The following is a 22,171-nucleotide window of genomic DNA, read 5'->3' on the forward strand; positions in this document are numbered from 1 at the left end:
ACTACTGTGTGCGTTGGTGGGATCCTGGGACATTTAAGGGTAACTTGAAAGCTCCAATTGTGGGTCACCTCTTGGCTTCACTTTGTGTAGTCACCTCCTCCTTCCTGCCTCTTCCTGGGCTGGATTCACACTGTATATGGGGCATCCTCTACACTAGCATAAAGCAGAATTGTACCAATATTTTCTCGTTTGATACAGGATACCTTTCTTTCCAGAAAGCCAACCTTCACCCCTTCAAAGTATAGCTGATTTGCTGTGTCAGCTGAGGGATTCCCAGTGGCCAGTTACTCACACATGGGAGGCCAAGGGGCACACCTGAAGCTCAGCCGGTCAACAGCACCAGGTCTCAGAAGCTGGAGAGGTGGCTCCCAGATAACGAGGAAGCTGGAAGGCTGAGGAACACTGTTGAGAGGTGCATAGGCTCTTCCCAAACACACTGAATTGGAGCCTGGGTAAATTCAACTGGAGTGCAGCCCTATCGCCCCCACCACCCCCACTCCCATGGGCAGGGCAACCTTAGGATGGGTTTCTCCACTTCCAGTACTGACACTTTTGAAATACAGTTCTTTGCAGTGGGGCACTCACTATTCCGTGTGGTACAGGCTGTTCACAAGCATCCTTGGCATCTACCCACGAGATGCCAGGAGCATCTTTCCAGGTATGATAAGTGTCCCTCAAACGTTGCACAATCTCCCTTGAGAGTGACAATAACTGTTCCAGGGAAGTCTGCTAGAGTAAATCTGGACAATTAAAAAAAGCAAACTCTACATATGAATCTCCCTGTGGCAGAGCACCTTAGGGCAAGGGCACAGCAGACACCAGATTTTCCCAGGGCACAGCTCACCTGTAGCTGGGTTGCTTTACATTAGACAGGTCACAGCTGCCCTCTTTCAATTGGGGTACATGTACATGTGAACTCTACAGGGACATTTTATTCCATAATGATGTAAAATTGCACTTATAACCACCGGAATTTATGGAGTAGCAAAGAATATGCTTCCATTTTTTGATCCAACCTTGAGGACCACTGCACACCACCAGGATTTAGAGCTGTGGAGCCCACTGGGTTGACAAGATTTCAGGTAAACAGGTTGGTGGCCCTTGCCAAGCACTGAGTAATGTCTGGAGGCCTGGAGTTGGACCCTCTATGCTGACCAGGCACTGTCCTGCCATCCCCAGCCTGCTTCCCAATAGTGGGAACAGAGTGGAGGAACCTGCCCATTGCCCTGCTGGAGGGTCAGACACCCAGGCCTGAGACAGGCACAGTTTTCTTTTTCTTTATTGTCTACAGTCAGCTGAATTCAGATGTAGTGCCTGAATGAGCCAGACATACAAAAACCCCACTCTTTCCCATTGTTTTTTAAAATAAAATCTTCACTTATAAAACTGAAACACTAAAGCATTAAAATACAGAAAGCTCATTTAACTCACTTCACAAAAGCATTAACAGATGATGTATCCCTTCTGTAACTATTTAAAGACAAACTGAGTCAACACTAACACCAAGTGTAAATAGACAGAGGGATACTAAACGGCAAGAACGCAAAACTCTACCCAGACAAGGTTGTAATGGCAACTAACAAACCATTGAAGACACGGAGTCCCAAACACGGCTAAATATGGGTCACAGCACAGGTCCCAGGAGGAACAGCTGCACCTCACAACACAGCAACGTGGACGGGTGGGGGCGCCTGGAGGACCGGCTGACATGGTAACTGTGATACGTAAAACTGAATCTTCCAACGGCGTAAATGCAGAAGGTACAAATGGGCAGCCCCAGGGCCTTTATCTGTACTGGTAGTTCATGCTGTGGTCTGCGTTTCTGCCATAGCCACCCTGTGAGGACTGGTAGGAGCCGGGAGGGCCGCTGTAGTTCTGGCCAGACCCTGGGGAATTGTAGTTCGACTGTGACGAGTAGCCTCCTACAAGAGAGAGGGTAGATTAGAGGTGGTGACAAGGATCTGCCTGCCCACCAGGCCTAAGGACCTCAGATGCACCTGAGTTGTGTCCCCAGGTGGGAAGCCCCACAGGCTCCTCCTTTATTCTAAGTGCCTTTCACTTCTAATTGGGACCCAGCACACCGAGAGGGGGACCACTGTGATCCTGGCTTCTACAAAGGGTGATGGCAAATGGTGATTTTCTTGGTTAAAGAACAGGGGGGCTGCCTAAGCTCACCACCCCGAACCAAAGGTAGCATCCAAGACCATGAGTCAATGTTGTCAACATCTCTTTAAGCATGTACCAATGCTGAAGAGTAAGGCAATTTCTGGTCTCCAGCTTCAGAAAAGGCCAAGCAGCTGGTACGGCCAGAGCCCATCTTTTATAGGGCCCCAAATGCCCCACAAGGAAGCAATAGCACAGCTGCCACCACTGTCCTCCTGCCCATGCAGTGCTGTTCCTGCCAGGCCCAGGGCCACCCTGCTGTGCCACCTGCTGCCCAGGCCCACCTTGTTTGCTTTGATATGAGCCGCCGCCCCCAGAGCCTCCACCGTAGCCCCCGTGTGACCCTGGGTTGTAGGACGACCCGCCTGAGCCATAGCTGTTCCCGCCGCTTCGGCCTCCGCTACCACTGTAGTCTAGGGGAGAGAAGACAGTGTAATTAGGGGATTTGAGGGGATCTGGCTGGCATGGTCCAGGACTCTAGCGAGGCTCCCCTAGACAGAGCCTTGCCCCTGCCTTTAGCAGATGTTTGTCTGCTTAAATTTGGCAAGAGGTAACAAGGTCAGGCTAGGGTTGTGGCTCAGTGGTAAAGCGCTTGCCTCGCATGTGTGAGGCACTGGATTCTATTCTCAGCACCGCATATAAATAAATAAAAAAAAAGCTCTGAAACCTGTTCTCTCCAGCCTTTCCACCTGTCCCTGCAACCCAAGCTTTCAGATGTAAATTCAGTGACATGATGCTCCCTCCGGCCTACATGTACACAGCACAGCTCCCTCCAAGTCTCCAGTCTTGCTAGTGACCACTATTCTATATCAAGGATAAGTGCACACCTACTCTGCCAACTGGGTCAACAATACAGCCAGTGCCTGCTGGGTCTGTGCATGAGGTAAAAGGATATTAATAATACTTCAAGAACTATCCCAGGAGACAGCCTCTCAGCCTCTACCCTCATGCCTAGTCACCCTGAGGAGAGAGGCCTCAGCTATACCTGCCCATGGGGAAAAGCAGAGGAAAGAGCAGAGACCTGGGCCTTAAGATCCTTCCTAACACCTGCCTGCAGCCAACACCACCTGTTTTCCTCCTAGTTCCTTGGGCAGAGGTCTGGGCACTGCTGGGCTTCTGCAACTCCACAGGACTCATTGCCAGGTTGACCCAGGGATGCTGGAAGCCAACTCACTGAATTTGCTCTCGTAGTTGTAGTCTGACCCGCCCCCGCCTCCGGGAGAGTTGTAGGAGTTGGAGTAGGAGGAGTAGTTGCCTTGTCCATGGTTATAGCCTTTCTGTTTGCCCTGAGGGGGCCCGTAGTTGCTGTACTGGCTCTGGTTGTAGGACTGCTGCTGGCCTTGGTGGGACTGGTAGCCCGAGCTGTAGGAGGGCTTCTGCTGGCCCCCATGTGGCGGTTTCTTCCCAGCATGTTTTGGGGGTACTGGTGAGTTGTAGTTGTCCCCTTGGTAATAGGAGCCGTAGCTGGAGGAGCCACCACCGCCCCCGCCGCCGCCACCACCAGCATTCCCAGAATGCCCTCCGTTGCTGTAGAACTGACCTAAACAGGGAGGCAGCGGGTCAGGTGGAGGAAAAGGAAAGGCAAGGGGGCAGGAAGGAAAAGGGAGGTGGCAGCCGTGGGCCCTGAAGGCTGACCCATAAACTGGCTGCCCAGAGGCAGCAAGGAGGAAGGAGAGCCCTGGCTCTGCTGTAAGGTGCCTGGCTCGGCTGGCCCAGCCTTCAGCTCCACTCACCCATCAGCTGACGACAACAAAGGATCTTTGCCAAGCAGCGGCACGACAGCAGCTTTTGCAGCAGATGTCAACATTACAATGAGATGGGCTCCCAGCGCAGATGACATTCAGATCTAGCTGACGGGTACCCAGATGTCCCCCAACGGTGACAGGAAAAGCAAAGCCCCAGAGAAGCAGCAAGCCACCCCTACTACCTCCTCCCCTCTGTGCTGGAAACAAATTCAGCAGGCAGAGACTGGAGACCCCAGGAGTACCCTGTAATAAGGCCCCTAAAACCACCCTCACTCTTGGAAGACCAATTAGTATGAAGCTGGATCTTAGAAAAACAAATTGAGACTCAAATGATGTGGGCCTCTCCCTGGTTACTACTTACAGAAAAACATGACTACAAGCAGTATAGATTTCCGACCTATTGGGGAGACCAGCTCAGGCTAAGGCTGGGAACAGGATGTCAGGCAGAGCCTTAAGCTAAATAAAGCCTCAGTGGCCTCCCCAAGGCCCCTTCCTCATTCCCAGTACAGCTGCTGGGGCACAGGCAGGACAGAGTAGCAGCCCTCACAAACTTGCACTGTGGCTGCCACATGTTCAGTCCTGAGGCAGGATGTTACAGTGAGGACCTGCCTTCTGGTAACTAGGCTTTCAACACACTGCTGTAGCTAAAATTGGGGTGGAATAGGGGATAGGCTAAGGAACACTTCATCCCCAGTTTTACAAGGGTCTCTAATTAATCAGGGGGTTCAGGCTTGGCTGTGGGAAGTCCCAGAATGAACTGGATGTAAGGCCTGGGAGGCCAGGCTGTGTGGGCAGCTCTCCAGCCCAGTTAGACGTTCACCAGCACCTCAACAGGGGCTGCGGTGTTCCTGGGTCCCTGCAGAAGGGAGGACTAAACATGAAGGCACCTCTGCCCACAGACATCAAAGGCAGCTTCCCTGTTAGATCCAAGGATGGATGGGAATTGGGAGAGGAGGCTCCCACACAGCCTGTCCTTTCTTCCCGTATCAAGCATGAGGGTTCCATGCCTTCTGGATGGGGACACTGGAGTTCTCACATGCCTTCCATCCTCTGCAGATGTGTAGCCCATGTTGATGTGCCATGGGCTACTGGCACAAGCATATGGAAATAGAACTGGTCTCCAAACTTGAGTTTGTTTCTTCAGGAAGGCCTCTTTCCCCTCCCACCATTCACAAAGCCAACACTGAGGGGGAGGATGTATACCACAAAGCAAGAAAGCAAACATGTGGAGGCTCAGTGAGGAGACTTGGAGGATAAGAGCTTCAGTATACTCCCTGAGAGCACTGTCCCCACCACCCCAAATCCCAGTTTCCCCAGTGTCCTGCACTGAGCACCCCACCTTGCCCCGCCTAAAGCTGGGAATGAATGAAGACGCAAGTATCGAGGACTCGTTACTTTAACATGTATTGATTAAAAAAAAAATAATAAAGGGAAGGGGAAGTTTTCAACGTCATTCAAGATAACTATTTCCTGGTATAAAAAGACATTATTCTCAAACAATAACTTTCTAAAAAAAAATAATAATACATCATGCAATCAAAGTTTTTAAAAAGTTTCACTGAATGTTTCAAACCTTGGGGAACAAATCACACATTAACCGTTTTGACCGTTTTTGCCTGAATAAACGCAAAATCTTGCAAGTCAGCACAGAGGCAGGCTTTCCTGCAAAAAGAACTGCTGAGCACAGCCAAAACCCCAGTTTTCAAGGATGGCTCCCACCAGAAGAGCCAAAAAGACCACTGGGGTCCCAGTGAAGAGCCATAAGACCATGTGCCTTTGCACACACAGAAAAATATCCAGGCCTCTGGAGTGTGCAGCTGCGTAATCAGCAGAAATCTGGGAATGTACTAGGCTTTTTTTTTCTTTCCTTTTTTTGCAGTGTTGGGAGACTGAACCCAGGGCCTCACATTGTGAGCAAGCGCTCTACCACTGAATCCCAGGCCATGTATTTTTATTTTAATGGTATTGGGAAATGAACCCAGGGGCAATTTACCACTGAGCCACATCCCCAACCTTTTTATTATTATTATATTTTTTCTAAGACAGGGTCTTGGTAAGTTGCCCAAGGCTGGCCTCAATCTTGTGATCCTCCAGAGTAGCTGAGACTATAAATGTGTGCCACCATGCTCAGCTCTACTAGACGATTTTTCAAGCCCCATCCAAAAAAAAAAAAAATCCAGAATCCCATGCATTTGCAACTGTGACCAAGACTTGCAAAATTTCATGTTTTCTACCCCTTAAAGCCTGTCTGTTTCTTGCACAGGAAATGGAAGCACAGTTTTGATACCTTTGAGAGTTCACTCTCTAGCTAAACCAGCCACAAAATACCGCACCCCAAACAAGAAACCACCAGAGCATTTACAAAGGCGGGAGGAGGTAACTTAGCACAGTGTACAATTCCCCATGTTCCCAACATTTTACATGCTTGTTTTAAAAAAAAAAAAAAAAAAAACTCAGTTGCTCTGGATTCAGATGTGGTGAAATCATTTTCATCACTGTCAAAGGCATCAACCAGATGTGGGAATTTGTTAAAAGGTTAAAAATTCATACAAAACCTGCTGTAAATTAAGACAAAGGTAGATTAAAATGCATCATTATCTGTCTCTTTAAATAAAGTAATGCTTTCCATAAAAAGCAAAGGTGGGCTTTTGCCTTGATGCTGAACAACGCTGGCTCTAGAATTCTGTGCAAGTCTGCACAAAAATACATTCTCTGAGAAAATTGTTTTCCACTTATTGTGAACTTCAATATGACCAAGTTCAAAGGCAAATCACGATAAAAACTGCCATTGTCTTAAATTCTGCAGGCTAAGAGTTTCAGACAAGCTGCGGTGGAAAGCCACGGTTGAGAAACCCAGTGAAGCACAGGGACACAGCACGGACACTTTGGGTTTTGGAGTTGGAGGAAATTGGAGTAAAAAGTTGATTTTGTGTGCAATACTTTTAGACGCTCTAGGAAGACCCAAAATCATGATAGCCGTAGCAGTCTGTGAAAAAGTCACCTACAAAAGGGGGAGACAGAGCAGAGAGAAGAAATTAGAATTCTTTTGAAAAATGGCACAGAGCGCCACATTTGAAATTCATGTTTTAGATTTCTCTGCTCCTGTGACCCCCAATGAAGGCTCCTTCTCAAGACAAGAGCGGTGCACTGGCAGGAAAGGTGCGTTTGCAAGATGGGTGCTTCGCATGGCTTAAAGCAGAGAAATTTAAAATTCTGACTTCTAAGGAGCTTGGAAGTCACACAAGTTGGTGTGTTAGCACTTAAGAGTCAAGGACACACTTGTGGGGTCAGGGAAGACCTGAGGGCTGTCTGACCTAATACCCGCAAAAAGGTGCGGGTCGCTCTTTAGCCTCACGAAGGCTGTGGCTAGGCCGCCCTGCACTAACTCAGGCCCACGACTAAGCTGCTGCTTCCTCCCACGTGGACACAGAGAGAAGCACACTTACTGTAGCCTGCTGTCGCCGAGTTTCCTCCGTACCCATAGCTTCCGTACCCAGCACCTAGAAGAGAACAGACAGGGTTATATGCGTCTGACCTGCCCTTGCCCTCTTCAGTTCCACATTTCAGCCCCACCCAAGTCCCTACACCCCAAAATAAACATGGACACACCCAGAAAATATAAACTGGGTAGATGGGGACAGCACAGGACAAGGGCCCTCACCAGCATTCATGTAGCCTCCATGATTGGTGCCACCAAATCCTCTCCCTCGCCCTCGTCCACGAATGTTGCCTCCTCTTCCCCGTCCTCGGAGGTTTGGAGGTGGAGGCACTTCATTGTGCATGGGGCCTCCCATGCCAAAGCCAGGGTTGTGTGGCTGGAAGAGAAAGCAGACAAGTGAGGGTCGCCTCCCCTCACCAAACAAGAGAATTTTTGCTGAAGCTGAAGACTCAAGGACATGTGCTTACCTTGGCAGCAAACTTAGGTCCCCCTCTGACAGGGACTGGGGCTCTCTTTTTTTTGTTGGCTTCGAGGGCAAGGGGAGCATCAGGGAAAAGCTTTTCCAGCGCAGCAAGGGCAGCATACGCCTTTGCCACCTTTTTGTTTGAACCAGCACCTTGAAACTTCTGTCCATCCACCTCGACCTGAAGACAATGGATGGATGGGTATGGAGGTGACACAGTGCCTTCCTCTGGGGAAGGAGTCCCACCTTTGTAGAGACCAGTTCCCCAAAGAAGAACTCAATCCAGGAAGCACAGGACTGGCCCTTGGTCACTCACCTCCATGACAAATCGCTTGTCGTGGCTGCCCCCAGTCTCAGAGATGAGCTCATACTTGAGGCCACGCCTCTTCTCATTAAGCTCCATAACTGGGTTCTTGCCATGCTTAGTTAGGATCGGCCCCTGCTGTTTTACGTTCTCAGGGAAAACACAAAAGAAAACCAACAAACTCAGCTACAGGCTATCCAACCACATGGTGGGATATAACTCAATCGGGGTTGAGGTCCTCTGCTCCACAGCCCCTGCCATCCCCATGAGTATATGCCAACTCACAAATGCCTACGCCAAATACCGCAACCAACCCCACCAGGCCCCACTCTGGCGAACCAAACCATTCCCTGTATGTTGTGGCTACAGTTTTAGGCGTGGGGGGAATCTTTTTTAATATAAAGAAACAAACAATGGCTGCCCGCTCTGCCCTCGTAGTCACTCCCAGCACCCACCACACGCTCACCTCGGCAGTTGCATCTGAGGGAAAGGCAGCACTGGGCGCTGAAACAGCTTCCACGACGGGAGGCGGGGCCGCCACTGCTGGCTTCGCATCTGTCTCCTCAGCAGAATCCTCCCCCTTGCTGGAATCCCTGCCTTCAGCGCCAGTTGGCAGGCCCATGTCCTGTAACACCTGCAAGGAGGCCAGACCCAGAGTCCTGATGTGGAAAGGACCAGTGTGGAACCTTCCCTGCAGGTCCTTGCAGCACCCTACAGCTGCCTGGGACATCCTGGATCAGAAGCTGAGGGTACAGCCCGGCAACTTGCAGTTACTTTTGAGGAAGCTCTAATAGCATTCTTGCCACGTGGTACTTGGCAAATGTCTGAAAATCTGACCTTGGTGTATCCATGCCTTCCCCAGGATGCATGCTATACCGATGGGGACTGAGGTCTCTAAAGGAGCCCAGGAGGAAACTGGTTTTGCCATTCAGAGGACATCAGCCACATTTACCTTAACAGCCACGTGCAGCTTGGCAGTCTTTTTGGATGGCCCAGAAGCCTCAAATGAACTTCCATCCACCTCCACAGACATAGTGAAGATAGGGGCATGGACAGGGCCCGTCTGGGAAACCAGCTTGTACTGCAGCCCTGGCTTCAGCTGGTTCAGCCGCATCAGAGCATTCATAGCTTGGGGAGGCTCAGCCTTCTCCTCTGAGGAGAGAACACCAAGATAGTTTGGAATGAGACACCAAAATGCCTGTCAGAGAAAGCCCAGGTGAGGACGCTGAAGTCTCAGTGACTGCTACACTGCCAGACAGTTTGGCCTGTGCTTCTCCCACAGCCACCCGCAGATGCACATCCACCCCCATGTGTTCCAGTCATCTGTGAGAAGTTATTGATTACTTAGTATTAGGGATCAAAACTGAAGCCTCGAACATGGTCAGGCAAGGGCTCTCCACTGAGCTATAACCCCAATCTAATTTTTAAAAGGACTTAAAAATCACATTTAAGAAAAATGAAGGTCAGAAAGTGGTGCACACCCATAATCCCACCTGCTGAAGAAGCTGAGGCAGGAGGATTGAGAGTTCAAAGTCAGCCTCGGCAACTTAACGAGGTCCTTAGCAACTTAGTGAGACCCTGTCTCAATAAAATATGAACAAGAGCTAGGGATGAGGCTTAGTGTTTGAGAGCCCCTGGGTTCAATCCCCCATACCAAAACAAAACAAAAAATTAAAAAAAAAAAAAAAAAATCAAGTTGCTGGGTGTGGTGGTGTACAACTGTAATTCTAGCAAGCTGGAAGGCTAAGGCAGGAGGATAGCAAGTTTGAAGCAAGCCTCAGCAATTTATATGGCCCTCAGCAACCCAGGAGACCTTGTCTCGGGGAAAAAAAAAAAAAAACAAACAACCAAATTCAATGTTGGGGCCAACCTAATTGAAGGAGGACTAAATCAACAGCACCAACAAGATATATGCCTGTACCTTTCTTTTGAATCTTCTTCTTCTTCTTGCTGGGAGACTTTTCTTCACCATCCTCTTCCATTGGGCGTTTCATGGGCGTAATGGCATAAGTAGTGCTGGGGGGGATTTGAACTGAAACAGGAAAATAGGGTGGAAGGGCTGTAGGTGGCCACTCTGAAGAGCCTAGCTACCCAATGCCTGTGTATGCTTACCGGTGTAATCCACTGGATTCTCATTCTTTGGTTTCTTGGGCATCTTGGAAGGCAAGGGGTCCATTCCGAGTACTTTATGAAGCTGGCCAAATGCAGCAAGTCGTAGTGCATGCTGGAGAAGGGGAAGAGGAGTCTGACCTGGCTGCCCTGTGCTCACAGCTATAGCATATGTTGCTCACTAATGTCTTCTGAGATGGAGCAGGAGCTGGGTAACTACTAATGATCTCCCCTACATAAAGGAGGGGTCCCCCAACAGCCAGGGCAGGGCCTGACCGACTGCTTCAGCCCAGCCTTGCTGTGGGGGAAGGCCAGCCAGTGACCACCCCCCTTAAAGAAGAATACAGGAGACCCCAACCTGGGCACTGGTTGCCACACGGAGCCAGGTGGTGGGCCTGCACAGGGGAAGGACCCCTGGAGCAATCTGTATAGCAAACATGTCTCCCCGCTGCACTCAATATGCCAACAGGGCACTCAGGCAGACTGAGGGGCAGACAACAACCACGCATGGCGCCAAGGGGAAAGAAGAATCCCAGATTGGGGCGCCCTGTATCAAAATTCATGCCTTGCCTTCAGTTCACAACCTGAACCTATGATCCAGGGGCTGCCCTGTGAATACTCAGTAATGGAACTGGGAGCCAGTGAGTGCAAACTGGGTACGGGCTCACGTTGGCAATGGCGACAACTATACCTGCGCACTCTGTGTGATATCTTCCCGTTGCTGTCTGTCTAGATGCCCAATAGCATCAGTGGCTTCTTTTTCACAAGGGTCATAAATGCCAGAACCATCTGAAGGCAGGAAACAAGGAAGATATGCAGAGGATTATCTTTTAGCATCTCAGAAGAGTTGTGCTGGCTGAGGGGACCAGGTGCGTTACTCCCCCGCGCCCCATCCACACCCAGCTCTGGAAAACACGCCGAGCTCGGTGACCCACTCGGCATCCAGCCCTTGACAAAAATAATCCACATATGTCTCAGAGCAAGAAAGTCATGTGGGAGTGGGTCACCACTGCCCCCGGATCCGCCCTTTGAATCACAGCTGCGGACCCGGCACAGGGCTGGATATGATGGTGCAAGAGGGTAATCACATGCTTCGGCCCTAGCGGGGTACACGGAGCTGCTGCTGCTGCTGCTGCCCTAACCCAGTCAGTGGACCAGCGAGGAGGTGGCCAAAGGGCCTTGATCCCTGTCCTTTCCCTGCAACTTGCAAACCACAAGGCCCCAACCTGGCATCACGATGCCGGACGCCAAGCACTCCAGCACTCTCCTCAGGGCCTCGCCAGCACCCATGGGCCGATTGGCTGTTCCAATGGACTTCTCACACAGGAGCTCCAGGGGCTGAAAGGAAAGAGTGAAAGTGAGTAACAGGTTTTGGGAGGGGCCTGGCTAAGTCCAAAGCAAGGCAATATTACTGGGTGAGTGGGACAGGGGTGGGGAGTAGGAGAATCACAGCCATCCAGTTATGTCAAAGCCAAAGGTGAGACCTGAGGCAGGATTCAGTACACTATTTTCATTCTTTTTTTTTTCCCCCACAGAGACATACTCAAGGGAGAATGGGTACCACCTTGAGAGCAAGAAGCTTTCAAGATAAAGCAAAGAATACTCTTTCAAGGGACAATGCAGGCTACCTCCAAAGGGACAAGCTCCTTTTTCTTTCTTGGGGAGATCCTGGGAATGGAACCCAGGGCCCTTGCATATGCGTGGCAAGTGCTCTGTCACTGAGCCGTATCACCAGGCTTGCCCAAGAAATCTTTTTGGCTGTATGTACCAATGTACAATATTGAGCATATAAGTAGGTACATAAAAACACCCAAAGGAAATAGGCAGCTGGCTAGGAATGGTTCAAAAGCTCTAGTTTGACTATCCAAGACCATCTGCAAATGCTTCTTATGAAACAAGTCACATTGTACAGGCTGGCCTGCCTTCTTCCCTGGGCTAAGCCTGAACATCCCCCATGGAGGATCCTTATCTAGCTCTTAGGCCACCCAGAGTCTGGACAACAGTAACTGCCCAACAAGAAACAATGAAGGGACATGATAGCCACACCTTGAAAGGCCATACATGCCCAGTATCACCCAGTATTCCTGAAATAGGAGACAGCCTCTGCTATACACAACCCTCTGGTCATGGCTACAGGTGCCTTACCCATCCTCTGAGGGGGCCCCAGGTGGGTACACGGGTACACAGATCCCTCAGAACTCGAATGACAATGACACATGACTTCAGCCCATTGGCTCTTGCCTAAAGAAGAAAGGACAGATTCTTTACATGAAAGCACTTCCCTAGAAACAAGGCCAACATGGACAACACAAGTTTCATGGTGCTGCTTTGCCAAGGGTAAACGGTTAAGTGTGCACAACCACCAAGTATGTGGTCAGCAGTGACTTCACCGGGTGTATGACACTGCTGTTACTCTTAACACAAAGCAGCAGCAGCCCACCTGCTTGGTCACAAGGCTCCTCAGGGGTGTCAAATTTGTTTACGTGCTCTGTGTTAGCAGCTGCACGGCCATGGCCACAGGTGCTAAGATCAGCACGGCTATCGTCAATGTTACAGAAACTTTATGGTAAAAGTTAGCCAAGTTAAAACTTAGGAATTCTCTACCAAAAGACAAAGAGAAGAACAAAATGCAAACCTGGAACCATTTGGCGTGTCGGAGGGACGCCAAGGCAGCAAGGCATTTCTGCCTGTCCAGAACATCCGGGGGATCGTTGACTGATAGCGTTTCTATTCATGGATGGAATAAGAAGACAAGGTACAGTTTGACCAAGGGGTTTCTGTCAGGTGGAAAGGGGATATGGCAGCTTCCTAAAGGGCAGCTGAGTCTCCCAGAATCTGAATTCATCTCCACCCTTGACCAGGGAAGGAGAAGCTAGAGTGCAATGAACTCTGCCCTGAGAGGAAATCAGAAAAATTGGAGGCCCCCTCCAAAAAAAACCAAAAAAACAAAAAACAAAAAAACAAAAAAACAAAAAACCAAAAAAACAACAACCAAAAAAAACCCCCAAAAAACAAAAAAACAAAATTAAAAGTGGGAAGTTATTCTAAAAGGAATAATCCATGGGGAAAGGAGGAAAGATAGGTGCATCCTATCTTCTAATAGACTATTCCCTTGCTTCCTCCCCATAAATTCGCTAGACTAGAATTTTCGATAGGAAAAAAAAAAAAAAGACGACAAAAAAGGTGGGGGAGGGGAAATAAACTCCCGCTCTGCTTCCCACAACAGCCATCCCAAGGCATCTGTGGCAAAGGGGACCACCTCCGCCCACTAGGCGGGACTGCCCTAGCCCCAGCCCTTGACAGAGAGAGTCCTGTTGGTCAAAGGTCCAGCGTCCCTAAATGGATAAGCTAGAAGGGCTTTTGCTTTTCAGCTTCAGATATGAGAGCCAAAGGTAAATAACATAACTGCAAAAAGGGTGCCATGTCACTCTATGCTGCAACAGAGCCGGAGTGTGTATCTATTCTGCCATCTATCCGGGACTTGAATAAAGTCTGAGACAGTCATGGGAGAGGCCCAGGGTAGACAATGAATTGTGGACACAGAATCAGTGTCCTATGTGCAAAGATTAAGTTGGAAAGGCTTGCAACAGTTTACAATGTTGCAATGGGCCCTTGATGTCTCAGACATTTGACCAGACAGAAGTACCAATGGCAGAGGACAAAGGAAGCAGCCCTCAGTTCTGCTGCAACACAAACTGACCTAACAATTCCAATGTGACATTCATGCACAAGCCATCTGTTTGTCATTAACAACTGCAAAATTGTAAGATTACCAGGGACCCATTTTTCCAAGGCCAGAGAATGGCTCAACAGGGAGACAAGTTTAATGCTTACATGAAAGAAGATTCAAGGATTAAGAAAAACAATGGTGCAATTCCCTATGAAAAGTGCTACTCACTTTTAGTGCCACCAAATGGACAAACTCCCAGTGATCAAAGCCAATAGGAGATATGACCTCAAGAGTAAAGGTGGACAAATCTACACCTGTACCCTCTAATCAAAGCAGTCTAAAACTGAATAGCACATTTGAACAGTGAGGGAACACCAAGTTTTCAATTTCCTGACAGCCTGCTTCAGCTTCCCTACCTCCAGCTAATACTTTTTCCATTTCTTCTCTGACAACAGGGGATGTCAGGTGGATGGTCAGGGACAATGGAGGTTCTTTTGTATTTTTTATCACAATTGCAGCATCATCCACAGATTGGAGTATTTCATACTTGTCTTCTGTTACAGCCTGAAATAGAAAATGCAACTTTCAAAACACTTTTCCCAGAGCAATCAACAGTTCTGGTTGACTCTGCCAGTTTCTGTAACAGAAGCCAGCTTTTCAGGGTGTAATATGCCAGGTAAGCCTCCATCTAGCCTGTCCCTTAGCTGGCTCAGCCCTGGGGAATTTTCTTGCTATTCTGAAGGAGGAGTCACTAATTCCATAGGCAAGAGAAATCATTTCTACTAACTTCATGATGCAATGTGTACCAGACACAATGGCACACACCTGTAATCTCAGTGACTTGGGAAAATGAGGCAGGAAGATCCCAAGTTGGAGATCAGCCTGGGTAACTTAGTGAGACCCTGTCTTAAAATAAAAAGGGCTGAGGACATAGCTCAGTGGTAAGGTACTCGGGATTCAACTGCTAGTACCAAAAAGGAAAAAGCAATGAGGGCTGAGAACAGTGGCAGAAGTCCAAGCTACTATGGAGGATGAGGCAAGAGAATCACATGAACCCAGGAGTTCAAAGATAGTGTACACTGTCAACATAGTGAAAACCCCATGAAACAAAAAATGCAACAGGGAAGAGCTTAGGATCAGGCAGGAGAACAGGATATGGGGCTGGGGATGTAGCTCAGTAGTAGAGCACTTGCCTAGCATGTACAAGGCCCTGGGTTCAATCCCCTGCACCATAAAAGACTTAAAAATATATATACTGAAGGAGAACAGAGTGTGAATCTTCCTTTTGTTACTTAGTAATCGATAACTTTGGATTAATCAATTTTATTAAGTCTGAGGTTTCTAAGCCAGGAGTGGTGGTGCCACAGTGGCTTGGGAAACTGAGGCAGAGGATCCCAAGTTCAAAGCCAACCTCAGCAACTTAGCAAGGCCCTAAGCAATTCAGCAAGACCCATTTTTAAATAAAATACAAAAGGGCTGGAGGGCTGGGGCTGTAGCTCAGTGGCAGAGTGCATGCCTAGCATGTGTGAGGCACTGAGTTTGATCCTCAGCACCATATAAAAATAAGTAAAATAAAGGCATTCTGTCCATCTAAAAGTACAAAAAGAATTTTAAAAAGTGGGGGAGGCCTGGGGATGTTGCTCAGTGGTTAGGTGGTCCCTGGATCACCAAAAAAAAAAAAAAAAAAGGTTGATTTGAAAAATGAACTGGGGCTGGGGATGTGGCTCAAGCAGTAGCGCGCTCCCCTGGCATGTGTGCGTCCCGGGTTCAATCCTCAGCACCACATACAAACAAAGATGTTGTGTCCACCGAAATCTAAAGAATAAATACTAAAAAAATTCTCTCTCTCTCTCTAAAAAAAAAAAGAAAGAAAGAAAAAGAAAAATGAACTGATCATGTCCACACCATAAGGCTGCAGGGACAGTTCGAAGTCTGTGGGAAGCATAGGCAAATGGTATCCAGCTATGGCTATTTTAATGCTGCATTAAACTGCCAAACTGTGGAATACAAACCACATGAGGTTAAAAAAAAACCAAAAAAACCCACCTCCATCAAGTACAGTGGAATAGGCCTATAATCCCAGCAGCTCAGGAGGCTGAGGCAGGAGGACTACAAATTCAAAGCCAGCCACAGCAACTTAGTGAGACCATGACTCAAAACAAAAAAATAAAACTGAGAATGTGGCTCTGGGGTTAAGAAATCCTGGATTCAATTCCTGGTATATAAACACATACAAAGTCTATATCCTATGACACGTTTGTAAGTATGTACTACAAATGAAAATCTATAAAGATGTTCACAACAATCTGACTTTTCCTTTCTTTATTATTATTTATAGCACTTCATGACAAAAACTCAAGCTCTTAATATTTTGGTTAAAGGAAACAAAGTAACTGTGCTGTGGAGAAAATGAAGGGACCAGAAAATCTAAATTAAGATTTCTTTCCTGTAATTCCAGTCACTCAGAGGAAAGGAAGTGTACAAGTCTGCGCCCAGCCCCAGCAACTTGGAAAGACCCTAAACAACTTGGTGAGATCCTATCTCAAAATAAAAACATAAAAAGGGCTGTACTTGTAGCCCAGTGGTAAAGTGCCCCTAGGTTCCTCAGTACCAATAAAAAGATTCATCCACTTAGGCACAATCCACCTTCTGGGCTGATTTTTTTTTTTTCTTTTTGGACAGTACTGGGAATAAATCCAACGAGTTAAATCCCCAGCCCTAGGTATTTTGAGACAGGATCTTGCTAAATTGTCAAGGCTGCTCTCAAACTTGGCATCATCCTGCCTCAGCCTCTTGAATTGCTAGGATTACAGGCATGTGCCATTGTGCTCAATTTGGGCTGAAAACTCTCAGTTGAGGGAGAGGAAAGCTGCTCTGTGCATCACAGGATGTTCAGCAACATCCCTGTCCCCTATTAGGTGTGGGAGTATCCACCCCACCCCTGTTGTCTCCAGATACAACCAAATATCCCTGAGGAAAAAAAATAACAATCAAATGATTAAGATAGTTCCCTTTTTTTTGAGCTGGGCTTTGTACTTAAGAGTCTTGCACATGTTCAACATAAACTCTACCACCCAACTACAGCCCAAGCCCATATTAATTATTTTATCTTTTTTCTAAAGAGGTACTTCACCACTTTTACTTCTTATTTTAAGCAGGGTCTTGCCAAGTTTCTGAGGCTGGCCTCAAACCTGTGATTCTCTTTGCCTCAGCCTCCTGAGTTAGGGAGACTGTAGGCAGGCGCTGTTTCATTATTAATTTTGGGGGGGAGGTACCAGGGATTGAACTCACGGGCACTCACCCAATGAGCCATATCCCCAGCCTTATTTTGTATTTTATTTAGAGACAGGGTCTCACTGAGTTGCTTAGCACCTTGGTAAACTGCTGGGGCTGGCTTTAAATTCACAATCCTCCTTGTCTCTGCCTCCTGAGCCGCTGGGATTACAAGTGTGTGCCACCACGCCAAGCTTCCTTTTTCTTTCCTTAAATATTTTTTTTAGTTGTAGGTGAACACAATACCTTTTTATTTTTTTATATGTGGTGCTAAGGATCGAACCCAGTGCCTCACATGTGCTAGGCAAGCCCTCTACCGCTGAGCTACAATCTCAGCCCCTCCATTACTTTTTGTAAAGAAAGACTCTTGCTGGATGTGGTGCACACACCTATTATCCCAACTTTGGAAGCTGACACAGGAGGATTGCAAGTTCAAGGCCAGCTGCAGCAAGTTAGTAAGACCCTGTCCCTAAGATATAATAAAGAACCCAGGGCTCAATGCCAAAGGCCATGGGTTCAACCTCCAGTGCCACATGGGGGAAAAAAAAAGAACGACTACAAGTTTTTCCTTTAAAAATACACCAATTTGCTACACTTAAAACTTTTTTACACAATGGTAAAATGAATTTAAAAGTTATGACTAAGGGCTGGGGTTGTGGCTCAGCGGTAGAGCGCTTGCCTAATATGTGCAAGGCCCTGGGTTCGATCCTTAGCACTACATATAAATAAAATATTGTGTCCAACCACAACTAAAAAATATGAAAAAAATAAATAAAATTAAAAAAAAATAAATACTATAGGGGCATCCTCTTTAATAGGTCCTCAAGTGTTCCTAAGGTACTACACTCATTACAGATCTCAATTTTGATCTTTGTCCTGAATCCCAAACTATCAGCCCCATGTGCAAGAACAAATGATTACAAGTGAAAATGTTTTATTTTCAATAGAATAAGACTTAGGGCTCATTTTAAATTTCTTTTTCTTTCCTTTTCTTGTAGCTAAATCCAGAGATCATCCTGAAGAGGCAGCATACAGCAGTGATGTACAGGTTGACCTCTTAACAATTCCCTGCCTCAGCCTACTAAATAGCAGGGATTATAGGAATGCCACCACGTTAACTTTATGCCTGCCTGCCTTTCTTTCTTCTTTCCTTTCTTCCTCTCTTTCTACTACTGGGGATTGAACTCAAGGGAGCACTCTACCTCTGAGCTACAACCCAATCCTTTCTATTTTTTTTTGAAACAAGGTCTCACTAAATTGCCTAGATTGGCCTTGAACTTCTGATTTTCCTGCCTCAGCCTCCCAAATCGTTGAAGATGACAAATGTGCACCACCATGCAAGGCTACGATGTTTTTTTGTTTGTGTGTGTGTGTGTGTGTGTGTGTTGCTAGGGATTGAACCCATGGCCTTGTGCATGTGACGCAAGCAGTCTACCAACTGAGCTATATCCCCAGCCCCAAACAATGCTTTTTTAATGGAACAAATACATGAATGTTGAGAGGCTGGGAGTGTGGCTCAGTGGTAGTGCTCTCGTCTTGCACATGGGAGGCACTGGGTTCAATCTTCAGCACCACATAAAAATATAATAAAGGTATTGTGTCCATATACAACAAGAAATATATTTTTAAAAAATAAGTGAATGTTTAAAAATAAAATGTCTGTCTGTAACCAGGTCTGGCTGAGGAAGGAAGATTAATTCTTGTATCATCTATCTACCCATCCAATTGAGTCTGGCTATGGATCTTGTGCAGCCTTGTACATGACAACCACTAGGTCCTTACTAGCTGGCAATGTATGGATGCCATTATCACCAGCAGGTGACTTCCTACAGATCCTCAGTTGCTCTGTGGTATTCTTCCTATTAGCTACAGAGGAGGTCTCCACATGCGAGTATAAGAGGGAGCCTGCATGATCCTTTTCCTTTGCCTCATGTCCTCCATTACACCCTCCTGCCTGCTCCCACCCCAGGCCATTGGTGGTGTTAACACTTACAGCGAGCTGGATGGCCAAGTTGTCAGCCACCTTGTCCAGGAGGGCAGTTGTGGGCTTCTCCTTACATAGCAGCACCAGCTCCAGATCCAAGTCTCCCTTCAGGAGAAGGCCTTTTGCCACAAGGCCAACCCTCATCACACCTCGCAGAGTCCTGGTCATATGTTCTGCCTTCTGTTCCCTGAGGGACAGACCAAAGCCTGGCTCAGTGGGAAGTGGGTGTAACCAGGACCCAGAGAGGTAGAATTTCTTAGGAAAAAGAGATGATGACCTCTACACTGACTTGTCTCACAACACAAAATCTCAAACTTACCCTGACCCTTCTTTGCTCTCATCGTCTGGGGGCACATCCATGTTGTCAGACTCAGCATGCTCGCCACTGCCCTTCTCCTGCTCATCAATCCAATCAGACACAGCTTTGAGGGCCCGCTCAGTGTGAGACACCATGTTCTGCACTGCCTCCAGTTCCTCTTGTGTTGGATAAACCGAAGAATGCTTTGCCATCACATGGCGATCATCATTCACAAAAATTCGCATTGGACGCTGGAAATGTGAAAACTAAGCTAAAAATGATGTAAAGAGACTAGGCAACCCACCACTTCTCATTTGAGTTGCACATTTCCAAACAGTCACATAAAAAATGACTGTGTGAATACAAATGAAGGACTAGGAAGCTAGACAACTAAATTTTGCTGTTTTCTCCAAGCAAAAGGAATGGGGCAATATACACCTCTATACTACAGTAGTCCCCCTTGTCCGCGGGGGATACATTGGAAGACCCCAGTGGATGTCTAAAGCCGTCAACATGTCAAACCCGACATAATCCTATGTTTTTCCTCTACATAGGTAAGTATATAAAGTTTAATTTGTAAATCAGGCAAGTAAAAGATTAAAAACAATAACATAACAATTATAACAAAAACTGTAATTAAGTTCTGTGACTGTGGACTCTCTCAAAATATCTTATTGCACTGTACTCACCCTTCTTCTTCTTGTGATGAAGTGATGATGATACAATGCCTACGTGATGAGATGAAGTGAGGTGAATGACGCAGGCATTGTGACGGTGCACAATTTAAAACCTATGAATTGTTTATTTCTGGAATTTTCAATTTAATATGTTCAGACCACGATGGACCACAGGTAACTGAAACCATGGCAAGCAAAAACGCGGATAAGGGGGGACTACTGTATTTGAATTATTATGACACACATTACTTTATAATTTAAAAAGTCTAATATAAAATGGTAACAGTCAAATGCTTTGGGGAATTACTACAAACATCTTTGCGCATAAATTAAGAAAACAAAAACACAACTTTCTTACCATTTTTCTTTCTTTTTCTGTAGTGTCTGCAAATCAAACTTTTGCTTATCTTTTCAAATTGTCACAGATTTCCTTGGTGTTATCAATACTTCAACTATCTATAAGACCAGAAAATCTTATTAGTTGCATATATTTTATACATAGTTTCTAATTTTAGCAGTCAGATAGATATTTGGCAGTAAGAACATGGGTGCTGCCTCACAAAGGGGCCTGTTAACACAGAAGGACACATCTTTGTTTTCAAGTATCCAGTGCTAAACCAAGGCACTCAACTATAAATTCCCTTAAAATGAAAAGTGCTACTTTCTGGAAGTCAGGTCTGACTTCCAGCCCACACTCAGTTTTAACTCGTTTTTCTATCTTCCTTCATCATCTCTTCACATACATAAGCATTCTTTTTTCCTTTCTTTTTTTTTTTTAAAGATTTTATTTACTTATTTATTTTTTTAGTTCTCAGCAGACACAACATCTTTGTTTGTATGTGGTGCTGAGGATCGAACCCGGGCCACACGCTTGCCAGGCGAGCACGCTACCGCTTGAGCCACATCCCCAGCCCCCTTTATTCCTTTCTTGTGCCTTGCACACATTAGGCAAATGCTCTACTGCTGTGTCACACCCCCATCCCCAAGTCTATCAATTTTTTTTTAAAGAGAGAGAATTTTTTAATATTTATTTTTCAGTTTTCAGTGGACACAACATCTTTATTTTATTTTATGTGGTGCTGAGGATCGAACCCAGCGCCCCGCGCATGCCAGGTGAGCGCATTACCGCTTGAGCCACATCCCCAGCTCCCCAAGTCTACCAATTTTTATAAGTATGGCTCAGTGGTAGAGCACATGCTTAGAAGCCCTGGGTTCTAATAACAGGACCAAAATATATATACAAGAATATTAACAAGCCTGCAAAAAAAAAAAAAAAAAAAAAAAAACACAACAACAACAGTAAAAAGCAGAAAAGCTCATCAAAATCTTGGTGCTTAAAAAAGAAAAAAGAGCTTTAGAAGAGCTCTAGGCCTTAAATGTGCTAAAAAGAAGGAAAACAAGCACGAGAGTGAGCCAAAAGGCTTCTGTTTTATAGAAAAGCAAAGACCTTCTAAAAAATTAACAGGCACATATGACAACTACATCAAGTGGTATTCCTTTGGGCTCAACTCTAGAGAGGTTGAGACAAACGAAAACAGACAATGTAAGTCTTCACAATAAAAGTGGCTATAATTACAATTCTGGTCTCTACTAAATAACATGCCAACTACAACCTACTCAATTCCCGGTCTTTGCAAACAGTCTGCCCATACTGAAATCTTCCAAAGAAGTAAACAGCCATCCACAGACCAGATGACTCCACCTTCCCCCTCAATCATACAAACAGCAAGCAGTTTCACCAACAAATCCTAACATAACTGACCAAATCAAGAATTTCTCATGTTGCTTCAGGACTACCTAGCAATTCGAATTACAAACACATAAGTTTCTAAACCTTAACACCTAGGGAAAAACAGTGGGTGACACCCTCACAGAGTCAAGCAACAGGATGTAGGAGAGTTAAAGTCTTCATGAGAGGAAAGGGATAAAGGAACAACAGAGGGAGCATGGGGTGGGAAAAGTGGGAGACCAAGTCTGAGGCTTAGCTGCTCCCTGGGCCTGGACCCTTGGTGAGCCACTCAATCAAGTGGAAGCTTCCACACAAAC

The 22,171-nt window shown here is 46.6% G+C and overlaps 1 protein-coding gene across 7 annotated transcripts in view; it reads right to left on the bottom strand.

Moving 5' to 3' along the window:
* Nucleotides 1–1,695: 1,695 nt before the first annotated feature.
* Nucleotides 1,696–22,171, bottom strand: part of Ilf3 (interleukin enhancer binding factor 3) — a 33,175-nt gene continuing 12,699 nt past the window's right edge. The window contains exons 2-21 of one of the 7 annotated variants that reach the window (XM_026399869.2): nt 20,484–20,581; nt 20,138–20,176; nt 19,470–19,699; nt 19,160–19,337; nt 14,310–14,457; nt 12,859–12,950; nt 12,369–12,464; nt 11,450–11,561; nt 10,915–11,012; nt 10,227–10,338; nt 10,036–10,146; nt 9,067–9,266; nt 8,581–8,748; nt 8,127–8,252; nt 7,815–7,991; nt 7,570–7,723; nt 7,355–7,408; nt 3,338–3,703; nt 2,448–2,576; nt 1,696–1,922 (exon numbers count right to left, since the gene is read on the bottom strand). In XM_026399869.2, coding sequence (XP_026255654.2) covers nt 1,786–1,922; nt 2,448–2,576; nt 3,338–3,703; nt 7,355–7,408; nt 7,570–7,723; nt 7,815–7,991; nt 8,127–8,252; nt 8,581–8,748; nt 9,067–9,266; nt 10,036–10,146; nt 10,227–10,338; nt 10,915–11,012; nt 11,450–11,561; nt 12,369–12,464; nt 12,859–12,950; nt 14,310–14,457; nt 19,160–19,337; nt 19,470–19,699; nt 20,138–20,176; nt 20,484–20,486 — 2,730 coding nt within the window. In that variant the 5' untranslated portion in view covers nt 20,487–20,581 and the 3' untranslated portion in view covers nt 1,696–1,785. Of the gene's footprint in view, nt 1,923–2,447; nt 2,577–3,337; nt 3,704–6,342; nt 6,910–7,354; nt 7,409–7,569; nt 7,724–7,814; nt 7,992–8,126; nt 8,265–8,580; nt 8,749–9,066; nt 9,267–10,035; nt 10,147–10,226; nt 10,339–10,914; nt 11,013–11,449; nt 11,562–12,368; nt 12,465–12,858; nt 12,951–14,309; nt 14,458–19,159; nt 19,338–19,469; nt 19,700–20,137; nt 20,177–20,483; nt 20,582–22,171 lie in introns of those variants that run through there. The other 6 variants (XM_026399868.2, XM_026399870.2, XM_077796384.1 and 3 more) reach the window with 6 other exon arrangements.

Source organism: Urocitellus parryii, chromosome 3 (assembly GCF_045843805.1).
Source record: "Urocitellus parryii isolate mUroPar1 chromosome 3, mUroPar1.hap1, whole genome shotgun sequence".
In the NCBI taxonomy this organism is placed as follows: domain Eukaryota; kingdom Metazoa; phylum Chordata; class Mammalia; order Rodentia; family Sciuridae; genus Urocitellus; species Urocitellus parryii.